The 14,152-nt window shown below is 56.0% G+C and overlaps 1 protein-coding gene across 1 annotated transcript in view; it reads right to left on the reverse strand.

Moving 5' to 3' along the window:
• Nucleotides 1–8,533: 8,533 nt before the first annotated feature.
• The window catches only part of PAX7 (paired box 7), a 112,163-nt gene continuing 106,544 nt past the window's right edge, over nucleotides 8,534–14,152 (reverse strand). Inside the window, exons 8-9 of the mRNA XM_041419591.1 lie at nucleotides 12,676–12,922; nucleotides 8,534–8,862 (exon numbers count right to left, since the gene is read on the reverse strand). Coding sequence (XP_041275525.1) covers nucleotides 8,747–8,862; nucleotides 12,676–12,922 — 363 coding nt within the window. The 3' untranslated portion in view covers nucleotides 8,534–8,746. The remainder of the gene's footprint in view (nucleotides 8,863–12,675; nucleotides 12,923–14,152) is intronic.

Here is a 14,152-nt window from a genome sequence, read left to right on the forward strand (position 1 = left end):
GGGCTTATAGAATCATAGAAATATAGGATTATAGAATCACAGAATTGTAGGTTTATGGAATCATGGAATTGCAGGGTTATGGAATCATGGAATTGTAGGATTAGAAACCATGGAATCATGGAATATGCTGGGCTGGAATGGATCCATCAGGATCATCAAGTCCAAGAGTAACTGTGAGAGTATCCAGGAAAATAATGGAAATATTCAACTTTTTTTTGGTTATAAAGTTGAAAAGGAAGTGTGAGTTGCTCCTCTGGGGGTTTTGCCCTACAGAACCAGGATTAAATTATTGATATTTAGGGATTTTCCTGTGCTCGGGGTCTCTGCGGGCTTGGAATCCCTCTGGCCTTGGCTCCCTCCAGCAGCAAAACACAGAATTCCAGGAGAATATCAGAACTCTAGAGGAATATGGAAATTCCAGGGGAACATCCAGTGTGGGGGTCAAGGGAAGCTGTGAGGGACACAGAGGTCCTGGAGGCCAGAGGGAAGAGCTGTGACCCCAGATAACAATAAATATATATATAAAAATCAAAACCAAAACTAAAATATAAAAATAGAAAAATGAATAAAAATAATAATTAAAAATAAATAGAGAATAAGAAATAAAAATAATAAAGGAATAAATAATAAATAATAACGGAATAAATAAGATTAATTAAATAAAATAAAAATAACCCCCCCAAAAATAAAAAATAAATAAATAAAAAATAAAAAATAAAAAACAAACCCCAAGAAATAATAAATAAATGGCAGGAAAGGAGCACAGTTTGCCCCCCAGGACACAGGGACAGTCCCTGCCTGCCTTGGTCTCGGGTCCCTCGCAGGGGCTGGGCTGTGCCAGGGCCAGCAGAGCGGTCACCCGGGCTGGGAGCTGATTTATCAGCGCCTTATCAGCTCCTTATCAGCTCATTATCAGCTCCTTATCAGCTCCTCATCACTCCTTACCGCCGGACTAACGCCCCGGGAAGGGCGGGATGGGGCCGGGAGCCGGGAGAGGGCAGCGGAGAGGGTCTGAAAGCAGGGATGTGGCCGGGAATAACGGCACCGTGTCCTAGTGTCACCCTGCTTTGGTGTCGCCGTGGTTATAGTGCCACTGTGATTTTAATGTCACCCTGTTTTGGTGTCACCAGGTTTATAGTGACACCGTGTTTTTAATGTCACCCTGTTCTGGTGTCACTGTGTTTTTAATGTCACCGTGATTATAGTGTCACCGTGATTTGAATGTCACCCTGTTTTGGTGTCACGGTGTTTACAGTGTCATTGTGACTGTAATGTCACCCTATTTTGGTGTCCCTGTGTTTATAGTGTCACTGTGCTTTTAACGTCACCCCATTTGAGTGTCACCAGATTTAGAGGGTCACCGTGTTTATAATGTCACCTTGCTTTTAATGTCACCTCGTTTAGGTGTTACCATGTTTATAGTGTCACTGTGATTTTAATGTCACCCCGTTTTAGTGTCACTGTGGTTTTTAACGTCACCCTGTTTTGGTGTCACTGTGTTTATAGCGTCACTGTGCTTTAAATGTCACCCCATTTTAGTGGCACCACGTTTGGGGTTCCTGGACAAACGGGATCCCCTTCCCAACACCCCAGGTGTGACCCCGTGGAGGGCTCGGAGCTGCCTTCGGCAGCAGCTTCTGATTTTCCCCCCTGGAAAAATCCAGCAGGTCCGGGTGGGATACAGCTCCTGAAAGGCGGCTGTGCTCAGCTGGGGTTGGTGTCCTTCTCCAGGAACTGACAGAACCACAGGACACAGCCTCAAGCTGCACCAAGGGAAATATAGAGTGGATAACAGGAAAAAGTGTTTTACAGAAAGGGTGACAAAGTTCTGGAATGGCTGCCCGGGGAGGTGGTGCAGTCACCATCCCTGGCTGTGTTTAACAAAGCCTGGATGTGGCACTGGGGGCCAGGGTTCAGCTGAGGGGCTGGGGCTGGGCTGGACCTGATGATCTTGTAGGTCTCTTCCAACCTGGGATTATGTGATTCTGTGAATTCTGTGAATTCTGTGAAACTGGGAAATCTGTGAATTCTGGGATTCTGTGATTTTGTGATTTTGTGACTCTGTGAATTCTGTGATTCTGTGAATTCTGTGTGATTCTGTGAAGGCTGTGATTTTTCTGATTCTGAGAATTCCGTGAATTCTGTGAATTCTGTGAATTCTGTGTCTGGGGTGGGAAGGGGCTCATGGCAGATCCCACACGCCATTCCCGCAGGACACGGGGAGGGATCTGGGCTGAGGTTGGTGATGGTTCCCACACGAGGCTGAGCCTCTCTGGCCGTGATTTCTGCAATTTTGGGGTTCGGGGCAGTGCGGAGCCCTAGGCATCATGCCAGAACTGCAGTTTCCAGCTCATTCCTGACAGGTTTTCCAGGGATCCCTATTGGGCCCTCCCAAACCCTGCAGCCCAGAGCTCCCCCAGCCCTGCCAGCCTCCCCCCAGCCCCATCTGGGGTGGGCAGCCCTCGGCTCAGGGGCTCCCCAGTTTCCCATTTTCTCAGAACTGTGGCTTATCCCAGCACTGGGAGCAGTTGGGGTTCAGGGGTCTCAGGGAGGGGCTGGAAAAGGGGGTGCAGGTGGGGGGGAGTGCAATCCCAAAGCCCTCAGGCCTCCCCTGAGCCGAGGGCAGACCCCAGGCTGGCAATTCCAGCCCTTCCTGCTCCCCAGACTCAAACCTGGGCAGTGTCCATCCCACAGTTGATGTTTCCCACCCCACACTTGGTGTTTCCAATCCCACACCTGGTGTTTTCCACTCCACATTTGGTGTTTCCAATCCCACACTTGGTATTTCCAATCTCAAATTTGGTGTTTCCCACCCCACACTTGGTGTTTCCAATCCCACATTTGGTGTTTTCCACTCCACACTTGATGTCTCCCACCCCACGTTTGATGTTTCCCATCCCACATTTGGTGTTTCCAGTCTCATATTTGATGTTTCCCATCCCACATTTGATGTTTTCCACCCCACAGTTGGTGTTTCCCACTCCACACTTGGTGTTTCCCATCCCACATTTGGTGTTTCCAATCCCACACTGGTGTTTCCCACTGCACATTTGGTGTTTCCAATCCCACACTGGTGTTTCCCATCTCACACTTGGTGTTTCCAATCCCACACTTGGTGTTTCCAATCCCACAGTGGACGTTTCCAATCCCACATTTGATGTCTCCCACCCTACTCCAGCTGTTTCCCACCCCACATTTGATGTTTCCCATCCTGGGGTGACCCCCCTGGCTTTGTGGGGCCGGGCAGCTCCTGGGGTGACCCCTCTGAGGAGGGACAGCCTCAAAGCCCCAGGGCCGCTCATCTCCGCTCGGCCCAGCGCGGCTCGGCTGGAGATCAGCTCCTGTTCCCGGGATCCAGAACCTCTCCCGGTGCACTCCTGAACCCAGGCCTTTGTTCCCAAGGTTTATTCCCAGCCCTGCCCCCCTTGCCCTTTGGGAATATTTTCTGCCTGGCCCCGGTGTTTAACGCGAGCCAGGTGCCCGCGGAGCAGAGCTGGCCGGGGCTGCTCCGAACCAGGAAGGCTCGGCTTGCTGCGGGCAGCCGGGGAATCGTCCCCGCGCCGCGCGGAGCCGCGGTGTAATTCAAGGTTTTATTTATTTGCCCGGTTTCTCCACCTTGCCACGAACCAGAGCCGGATTTTGCCCGGCTTTTGAGGGAAAACAGCTGGAATTCCCCTGCTTTGCGTGTTGGATATCCCCGAGGCTCTCGTCCCTCTATGCTGCTATGCAAACAACCCAAAGGCACTTGGAATCGATTTTTTTCTTTTTTTTTTTTTTCTTTTTTTTAATGTATAACAGTTATGCCTGAGTTACAGAAAGACACCTACAGGCAGCAGGTAGTTAAAGCAAAACCAGTTTCTCTTCCTACTAAATCTACTCCATATAGCTGAATAAATTATGGTGCGGTTCCGTATTTACACACCCGGCGCGCACACACCCACGGCCCGGAGCAGATGGCGATGAGGCGAACACAGAAGCGACGATCCCGCAGGAACGGGGACAGGGGGTGCCCTACAGCCTAGGGGGACCCCCGGGGTGCCGGGGAGGGCGGGTTAGAAGCGTTAAATACACAAAGGACCCAAAGGACCCGATCTGCTGCGGTGGCCGGGCCCAGTCCGGCCGTGCTGGGGTGGGATGGGTTGGGGGGACAAAGGAGCCCCTCGGGGTCACTGCTGTCCCCCAGGAGGGCAGGAGTCACTGGCAGGCCTGGGAGAATGGTGGAGCTGGGAGAGCATTCCTGGGTGTGTCCATCTCTGCTGTGGCCATCTCTGGCTGTGGCCATCCTTGAAGCGTCCATCTCTGGAATGTGTCCAACTCTGGCTGTATCCATCTCTGCTGTGGCCAGCTCAACAACTCAACTGTGTCTATCCTTGATGTGTCCATCTCTGGCCATGTCCATCTCTGCTGTGTCCTCTCTGGAATGTGGCCATCTCTGGCTGTGTCTGTCTCTGACATGTCCATCTCAGACATGTCCATCTCCGGCCATGTCCCTTGGTCACTGTTGCTCTGCTTTTTGCGTGATTTTTGGTCCCCCAGAGTCAGCAGCAGCTGAGGATCCACTTGGTCACTGCTGGATGGCCCCAGGTGGCCACAGCCAGGTTCCTGCTGTCCAATTCTCCAGGCTTGGTCCCTGTTGGTGGCTGCAGGTGGCTGCAGGTGGCCACAGCCAGGTTCTCTCTGTCAGGGTCTCCAGGTTTGGTCCCCATTAGTGGCCGCAGGTGGCCACAGCAAGGTTCCTGCTGTCCAGCTCTCCAGGCTTGGTCCCTTTTGGTGGCCCCAGGCAGACACAGGCGGCCACAGCCAGGTTCCTGCTGTCCAGCTCTCCAGTCCCAGTCCCCGTTGGTGTCCCCAGGTGCCCACAGCCAGGTTCCCACTGTCCCGCTGTTCACGTTCTGTCCTGTCCCAGCTCCAGGCTCTCCCCTGCCGCGTCCCCTCCCCATCCCACCCACCCCCCAAATTTGTCTCTCGTCAGCAGAGCTGAGGTTGGCAATCCATGAAACAAAACTGAACCAACAGAACAAAACCAAAAGTTACTTCTGACTTTCATACATGAACAAAAGGAAGAAACAAAACAAAACAAAAGCAAAAAAACCAACCCAAGCCCGAAAGCAACCCCATCCCACCCCGAAGATTCTGGAATGTCTTTTGAAAACACACAATAGGCAAATTTCTACAGTTCATCCCCCCATCCCCTTTTTTCCTTATTTTAATTTTTTTTTTACATTTTTCTTTTTTTTTTTTCTTTTTTTTTTTTCTTCTTTTTAACTAGCACATCACTCACTGTAGGTTGTTTTTTTTTTTCTTAGTATATAAAAAAAAGGTCAACTTTCTATAAACATACAGCACATGACCAAATTTCCCAACTAAATGTACAAAGTGCGACCACGAGGGGAAGGTCAGAGAAGAGCTATTTCGTTCCTCTAGGAATTCTATTTACAGCAGAGCCCGGCTGCCCACGGACTTTCTGGGGAAGGGGATTGGCAGAGAGGTTTCTGCAGTGCTCCCTCTTTTGAATTTTGGGGTTTTTTTGGGGTCCTGCCCTTGGGTGAGGCGGCCAGGCCCAGCTGTCCATGGGTGAGGAGGGGAGGTGACAGAGGAGGGAAGAGCAGGAGCAGCAGCCAAGCGATCCCGGGGAATGATGGAGCCTTTCCTTGCGGCTGGGCAGGCTGCGAGGAGGGCGCTGGGCTGGGAATTCCAGCGGCACAGAGGAGGGATCAGCACGGCATGGAATTCCAACAGCAAAGAAGAGTGATTGGCACAGGATGGAATTCCAGCGGCACAGAGGAGGGATTGGCACGGGATGGAACTGGGATCAGCACGGCATGGAATTCCAGCGGCAAGGAGGAGGGATCAGCACAGGATGGAATTGGGATTGGCACGGGATGGAATTCCAGTGGCAAAGAGGAGGGATTGGCACAGGATGGAATGCCAGCAGCAAAGAGGAGGGTGCAGGCGGGAAGGTGCTCCCAGCTGGGGATGGTCAGAAATATTGTTAAATATCAGGAAATCTCCAGTTTTAGCACTGGCTGTGAGTGGTGCTGAGAGGAATTCCAGCAGGTGCTTCCATCGCTGCCTGGAGACGCCCCGATCCCTTTGGGGCTCCTGTTGGGAATGACATTTCAGCCAGGACTGGAATTCTGCAGGGTTTTCTGCTTCTTCCAATGCTCTGAAGCACAAACACCACGAACCAGCAGAGGCTTCGCTGCTCCCTGAGATCTCTGGAGCAGAGCAGGGAGAGGCCTCAGGGTCACCCGGCAGTCCAGGGCACTGGGGCTCCTCTGTCCCCTCTGGAAATTGTGTCCCCTCTGTGTCCCTTCAGCCTCGCTGGCCGCAGGTGCCCTGGGAGAGGAGGTGGGAATGGAATTGCTCCCAAACTCTGTGATCCAGGGAATGTTTGGGCTCCGTGCGTGACACGAGGATTTCTGGAGCACTGAGCCTCTGGGTTCAGGAGTCACCTGGGTTCAGCTCCTGCATGACAGAGGTGCAGGGAAATCCCTCTGGGAATGTGGAGCCAGCTCTGCCGGAGGCGGGAAGCAAAGCTGATGGGAGCCACGTGTGGCTCTGCTGGGACACTGGGAATCCAGGACAGGTGAGCTGGTCCAGATGGCTGCAGGGACAGTGGCCTGGTGGCTCGTGATGAATGGGGAGGGGACCAGGCAGGGGAAGAGCCCAGGGAGATGTTCCAGCTGCCAGAACATTCCAGCTGGTTCAGGAAGGGCGGGAGAGGGGAGAACCAGGGAAGTCTCCTTCAGCAACCTGGAGCAGCCACAGGGTCCCTCAGTGCACAAAGGCAGAGAATTGCTGTGAAAGCAGAGATCTGAAGGGGTTCAGGGCATCACAAACCCGACAGCCCACAGGGGACACCAAACTCTGCCTGTGGGGGACACAACTCTGCTCGGGGGGGACACAACTCTGTTCTGGGGGGGACACTGAACTCTGCCCGTGGGGGACAAAACTCTGCCTGTGGGGGACACCACTGTGCTCGTGAGAGACACAACTCTGTCTGCGTGGGACACAACTCTGCCCGTGGGGGACACCACTGTGCTTGGACGGACACAACTCTACTCGAGGGGGACACTGAACTCTGCTCGGGGGGGGACACTGAACTCTGCCCGTGGCCACCACGCTCCTGCCTCATCCCGGGCCAGCTGTCCTGACCCTCTCCAGGCCAAACCTCCTGACCCCGCACGGGGAGGTGAGGGGTGACCTCTGCCCCACTGGGAATGCTCAGGGATCACCGAGGATCAACCAAAAGGGAAATGTGTCCCCCCTGGGAGGTGACGTCTCAGCAGTGACCTGGGGGTGCTGGCTGGGCTTGTCCAAGCAGGGACAGGAGGTGACACAAATGCAGGAGAGGAGAAAAGTGGGGGGAGAAATTCAGAGAACAGGATCTGGCTTAGGGGGGAATGAGAGAGAGGCTCCAGCAGCAGAAAAAGGGAATGTGGGACTGGGCTGGGATGATGAATGGAGGGAGGGATGGATGGATGGATGGATGGATGGATGGATGGATGGATGGATGGATGATGGATGGATGATGGATGGATGGATGGATGCATGGATGGATGCATGGATGGATGGATGGATGGATGGAGCAAAGCTTTCTCCCAGCAGTGAGAACAGGGAATGTCTCAGGAAGATGAATCTCATCCCTTCAGTGTGGAGAGGGGCAGCTGGAGCCTCTTCCTGTCCTGGCTGCTGCAGAAACCCCTCAGCTCCTCTGTCCTGGCTCCACGTCCTGGGCAGGGCAGCACCTCCAGGCTCAGCTCCGTTCCCTTCCAGGTGACTCCCATGGCAGAACCCGGCTCTGCTCAGTGAGTTCCTGGCCCTGCCCTCTTGTCTTTGCTCCCGTGGTCAGCTCAGGGACAGCAGGGCCACCAGGATCCCTGCCCCGTGTCCCCGGGGTGTGTCTGCAGCCCCTCCTCGTGCCAGGCCAGCGCTGTCCCCGCTGCCGCCGCTCTGCTGCTGTGTCCTGGTGGTGACACTCGTGTCTGGATTGTCCCTCGGAGGAGCAGTGAGTGTCACCCGTGCCCTTCCTCTCCGCTCCTCCTGCAGCTGTTCACGTTTCCCGAAGGTCCCAGGCTGGCTGGAATTCCACCCCAGCCCTGCTTAGCAGCGATCTGGCCTGTCCGGCCCTGCTTTGGGAAGCCAACGGTGAGAAGGGAGGGTAGGCTGGGCTGGGGAAATTTGCTGTCCCTTGAATAAATGTTTTTCTGCTTTCATTTGCCTTTGCAGTTTGTTTGTTTGTTTTTTAAACAAGTCCTTATTTTTGGTCCATAGGTCTTCCGTGGTCCCGGTTTACATCACCCTTAATGCTCAGCTGGGTTATACCTTCCTATATACAACATTCATCAAATTTACAGCAACGGAAAGAAAAGGAAACAAAATGAAACATTTCTCTTTTTTTCCCTTTAGAAAGAAGAAAAAAAAAAAAAAAAACCAAAGCGCTCATTTGGCTTTGACTATGCCAGCTACCTAGGAATGGGAAGTCCTGGAGTGTGGGGAATGCTGTGGCCAGGGGCTTTGGAGGGAGGGCTGGACCGGGGTTGATAAATGCACCCAGCCCATTGTCTCTGGCCACAGGAGGAGTCAGGCCCCAGAGGCCGGACTTGCCTCTGGAATGCTCTGGAGCAGCCGGATCCTGGGAGAGCTCCCCCGTCTCCCATCTCCTCGGCAGCTGGGGTGGAACGGGGCAGGGAGGATCCCTGGGAGCCGGCGGGGGTCTCCAGAGGTCCCTGGCGAGGGGGTCTCAGTAGGCCTGGCCCGTCTCCACCGGCAGCAGCCCCAGCACGGCCGAGTGCTCGCCCAGCTTCATGCGGCGCTGCGTGGACAGGCTGACGTTCTTGGCCAGGTAATCCACGGCAGCTGTGGGGGAAAGGGACAGTGAGGACACGGGGACACTCAGTGACCAGGCTTCCAGCCCTGCAGGGCAGCATCAGGGACCTCCTGCTCTCCTGGGAAGGGTTCAGAGCCAGGATGGGGCTGCCGGGAGCAGGACAGGTCCTGCAGGGCAGCAGGGACAGCCCAGGACTGTCACGCACAGCAGGGACCTCCTGCTCTCCCGGGAAGGGCTCAGAGCTGGGATGGGGCTGCCAGGAGCTGCAGGGCAGCAGGGACAGCCCAGGGCTGTCACGCACAGCAGGGACCTCCTACTCTCCCGGGAAGGGCTCAGAGCCAGGCTGGAACAGCCAGGAGCTGCTGTGGGGCTCAGCACAGCTGAAGGGAGGGGAGGCCCTTGACTTTCTCTATGAACACCTGAAAAATGTGGGAATTCTGCCATGGAGAAAGAGGGTTCTGAGGGAGTTGCCTGGAGGTTTGGGATAAACCTTCCAGGCTGCCGCTCTGCGTGATGCTGCTGGATGTGATTCCAGAGATTTCGGTGGAGGCTGCCCAGGTCGGGGCTCGCACCTGCCTCGCCACTGCTGACTCACGGCTGTGAGCCCTGCCTGCCTCCCTCCATCCCACGGAAACCTCTCCCCTCACTTCCATCTGGAAAGGAAGACCAGCCCCAGCCCCGAGGGGACAGCAGGTCCCAGCTCCCCCGGCCGCCCCGGGGTGAGGGGACAGGGCTGGGACAGGACGGTGACACTGCTCATTAGCCGGGCTTCAGTCAAAGTCCCCCTCCGCGCCTCTAATGGCCCCAATTAGATTAATCAGGAGCTGGCAGGAGCTGCCCGATCGCTGCCAATGAGTAAACAAATCTCAGCCATCAACGTCCTGTCAGCGGCGGGCCCCAGAGGAGCCCCTTCCACGCACCAATCCTGATTAGACTTGGCAGATCCATTAGAATTCCCTTCACGCTCCCGCGTTCCATCACCGGCATCATTAACGCGGCCCCGGCCTCTGGGAGCGGCGGATCCGCCGGCCCCGGGACGGAGCGGCCCTGGGAGCGGGGGGATCCCGGGATGGCCCGGCGGGAGCAGCAGCAGCTCGGCAGGGCTGGGTGTGCTCCCTCCGCCTTCCACAGGGCTCCTCCCCCGGCCCTCATCCAGAACTTTCACTGATATTCCAGGGATTTCTCTGCTGGGACGCTGCGGGTGTGTGGTGGCGGCTCTGTCCCCGGTGTCACCGCGCGGGGTGGCCCTGGGGGAAGGAGAGGGGCGAGCAGGTGGAGCCCACAAAATCCTGGAATCGTCAGGGAGCTTGGAAAAGCCCCTTGAGATCATCGAGTCCAGACCTTAGCCCAGCACTGCCTGTCCCCAAACGCTGTCTCCGAGCACTGGATCCATGTTTGGGGACAATTCCAGGGATAGCATCTCCCTGGGCAGCCCATGTCGTGCCTGAGCCCCTTTCCATGCAGGAATTTTCCCCAAAATCCAACCTGAACCTCCTTGGTGCTGTTTGAGGCTGTTTCCTTTTGTCCAGTCCCTCGTTCCCTGCGAGCAGAGCCCGACCTCCCAGAGCTCCGACCTCCTGCCAGGCTGGGAATTCGATGGCAATCCCATCCTCCCAAAAACCCCAAACATTCCTCGCTGTGCCGCTGGGCAAAACCCACAGGCACCAGGGTATCTCAGGCCAGAAATCAGGGATGGGGTTTGTTGGTTTAGCGAGGCAGAAGCCAAAATAAACCCAGAAATTTACGGAAGGTGTTTGTTTGTTTGTTTAAGTGAGAGGGAAAGTGAGACTGGGTTTGTTTGTGTAAAACTGGGGAAAAGCAGAAGTGGGAGGAGAGGGATTCTCTGATTCCCAAACCCTGGGTTTGTCTCCTGTCACACAGAGCCTGCCTCAACCTCATAACACCCATTCCTATAATATCATCTCTATTAATTTAATTATATTATATATCCCATTGATTACATAATATTATATACACCGTGGCATTATATATGAACCAAATGATACTTTGTGTTATGCAATGAATATATTTTATCACCTAAAAATAGTTTTTGATGCACCTAAAAATAGTTTTTGATGCTTTTGTGCCGCATCAGAGAAGGAAGCACCTGATCTGAATAAATGACCCCGTGGGGTCACCTCACGCCGACGGGCGTTAAAACAGAATTTGAAGAGAAGTGAAGAACCCAAAAGGAGGAGGAATTGGAATTATCTGCAAAGCACAACAGGCACGGGGAAAGGCAGGAAAAAATGTCGTTATTCCAAGGTCAACTGCACGTGAGGGGCTGCTCTCGGCAGCGCTAATTACCGAGGCAAACTGCAGAGAGCTCGGCACCAACGGGGTGACAGAAACGGGCACGGGGGGCCCGGGAAACGACACAAACCTTGCGAGCAGCTCGAGCAAAAAATCCTGCAGCAAAGCCAGACAAACCCTCCTTTCTCCTTCCCCCTCTCTGCCGAAAGCAGCTCGCCCCCTTATTTTATTTTTTACACACATGGGTGTGACTAACGCCTCGCCCAAGGGAATCTTTATTGGAAATACATGGTATCGGAATTTGTTTAAGATTTTTATCAATAGCACGTGTGTCCAGCCCCGCATCCAGAAGCGAGGGGAAGGTCGAGGGGTCACAGATCAAACTCCCGACAAACAAAAAGAGGAGGGGCGGGGGGGCCGCTATTGATCCCGTCTGCCGCCACAGCCGGTTCTCATTGAGGCCGCGCGTTAAGGACATTAAAGGGCTGTGACAGAGCGGGGCCGGAGCCGCGGCCGAGGGAGGAAAGGTCACCGAGGACACGCTGCGGGCAGCGGCAGCGCGCCCGCAGGAAGAGGATGCACCTTTAACCCTCGCGGGTCAGCGGCGCTCCGAGCGGCCCCGCGGCCGGGGACACGCGGCAGGTGAGAACAGCCCGGGCCGCGGGGCTGCTGCCACCGGCCGGGCTGTGCCTGTCACCTCCGGCCGGGCTGTGCCTGTCGGCCGGGCTGTGCCTGTCACCGGCCGGGCTGTGCCTGCCACCGGCCGGGCTGTGCCTGTCACCGGCCGGGCTGTGACTGTCACCTCCGGCCGGGCTGTGCCTGTCACCTCCGGCCGGGCTGTGCCTGTCACCTCCGGCCGGGCTGTGCCTGTCACCTCCAGCCGGGCTGTGCTTGTCACCGGCTGGGCTGTGCCTGTCACCGGCCAGGCTGTGCCTGTCACCTCCAGCCAGGCTGTGACTGTGACTGGCCGGGCTGTGCCTGTCACCTCCAGCCGGGCTGTGCCTGTCACCGGCAGGGCTGTCCTTGTCACCTCCTGCCAGGCTGTGCCTGTCATCAGCCTGGCTGTCCCCATCACCTGGCTGGGCTGTGCCTGTCACCTGGCCAGGACAGCACCTCCTGACCAGGTTGTTCCTGTCACCCAGCTGGCCAGGCTGTCCCTATCACCCAGAAGGGACAACACCTGGGCAGGCTCAGGATTCCAGCCCCAGCCCTGGTGACAAAGGCGTTCTGCAGGAAAAGCTCCCAGCCCGGCCTGGGGAGGGCAGGGCAGGCAGGGACACGCTCAGCTCGGCTTTACAAAGCCCAGCTTTCCCACGGCTGACCAGGGTGAGACTGTCCTGGTGGTTCTGGGCAAGGAGAAGGGGCTGGAGCTGCCTTTTACTGACAGAAAATTTCACCTAAAACATTTCACTGGGGCTTTTGATTCGCCTGCGAGGGGAGGAGCAACCCTTGAGCAGATTTCACTTCCAGCAGGACAAACTTCCCAGGTCTCCCACCCAACAGGCAGAATTCGGGTGTATAAATCCAACCCCCGCTCCCTCCCTCGCTCCTGCCGTTCCCGGGAAGGGGGAATTCCTCCCGGCACTTACTCTGCCCGTACTGGCCGTACTGGTACCCGGCCACGGGGTCCACGCTGTAGCTGGTGGTGCTGTAGGTGGGGGGACAGTAGGACTGCGAGGTCGGGAGGCTCTCCACGGACTTGATGGAGTCGCTGCGCTGGCTGCAGCTGGCCGAGATGGAGTTGGTGCTGTCCAGGCCGCCGTGGAGGGGAGAGATGGAGAAATCGGCCTGGGGCTGCGGCGGGACCCCGCTGGGGTTGCTCAGGATGCTCATCACCTGCAGAGACACCGAGGCACCGTCAGGGGCCGGGCGGGAGGAAAACGGCCCCGAAAACTGCCCCAAAAGGGCGCTTTGGGATGGCCAGAGCCCACACGGGGCTGGCCGGGCGGGAGAGCCGAACTCTGCTCCCCCAAACCCCGCCGGGGCTCCCCTCGGAGCCCTGAACGGGGAGGATGAAGCAATTCCACTCAGCCCACTCGGGATTTGGGGATATTTTTTGCTGCCCTGCCAGGGATGAGCAGAGGGGCCACGGAAAACCGGGAGGAAAATCCCGATTTTCCCAAAGGGGCGGTGAGGAAAAAAATCTAGCCGTTCTTGGGAAGTCAGGTTTGCCAAGGTCCCCGAGCAAAGCAGATCAAACCCTCGCTGCCTTTGATGCAGCTTCAGGGGCTGAAACGTCCGAGGTCTCTTTGCCCTCAAAAGTTAAAGGGTAACAGGTCCTGGTCCGGCTCCTTTCAGTGCTCTGGTGGAAAATGTAATTGAATTTGCACACAAAAAATCTTCCTGCTTTGAGACCTGAACCAGATGAACTAATTGGGTTTTTGTTGGTGTTTTTTTTCCTCTCTCTTTTTTTTTTTAAAAATGCCAGATTTGTTCCCGGGGCTGAGCTGGGGGTGAGGCTCTGCCCTTCGCACGGGGACCCCGGTCCCGCCAGGGATCAGCAGAATTTCCCCGGGGTAATTCCGAGTTAAGGGTGGAAAGGGCTCGCAGGGGAAGGGCCGGGGCTCCTGAAGCCTCTCGGTCGTGTCGGAGCCGCGGGCTGGGGCGGGGGGAGCGGGGACAGGGGACGGTCACCTCGGGGGGCCCGGCCGGCGCTCAGATGCCGAGCGGCTCCAAATCTCCGAATTTAGCATAACCTTATTGACATCAATTAAAGTGGCAAATTGGAAATATTTGGAGCCTGGCAAGTGGTAAAATGAGCCCTTTATCCGCCAGCAGCGGCCTGGTGAGCTTTTGTGCCGGGGCTGCATTCTCGGGAAGGACACTGGGGGGTTTGTGGGGCCGAGGCTCCCCTTCCTGCTCACCCCGACACCTTCCCGGCCCCTCCTCCCTGCCCCAGCGGGCTCCGGGGTGAATGCCCAGCCACGAGCTGGCCTCTGCTTTCTAAAGCATCTCCTCCTCCCCCCGGAAGGGCTCGGGAGCGCTGCAAAGACGCTTTGCCTGGATGGAAAATCGCCTCCCGGCCCCGCTCCGGGAGGAGAATTTGTCCGGGAGGGGAACTCGGCA

The sequence above is a fragment of the Onychostruthus taczanowskii genome, unplaced genomic scaffold (genome assembly GCF_017590055.1).
Source record: "Onychostruthus taczanowskii isolate IOZ18803 unplaced genomic scaffold, ASM1759005v1 scaffold61, whole genome shotgun sequence".
In the NCBI taxonomy this organism is placed as follows: domain Eukaryota; kingdom Metazoa; phylum Chordata; class Aves; order Passeriformes; family Passeridae; genus Onychostruthus; species Onychostruthus taczanowskii.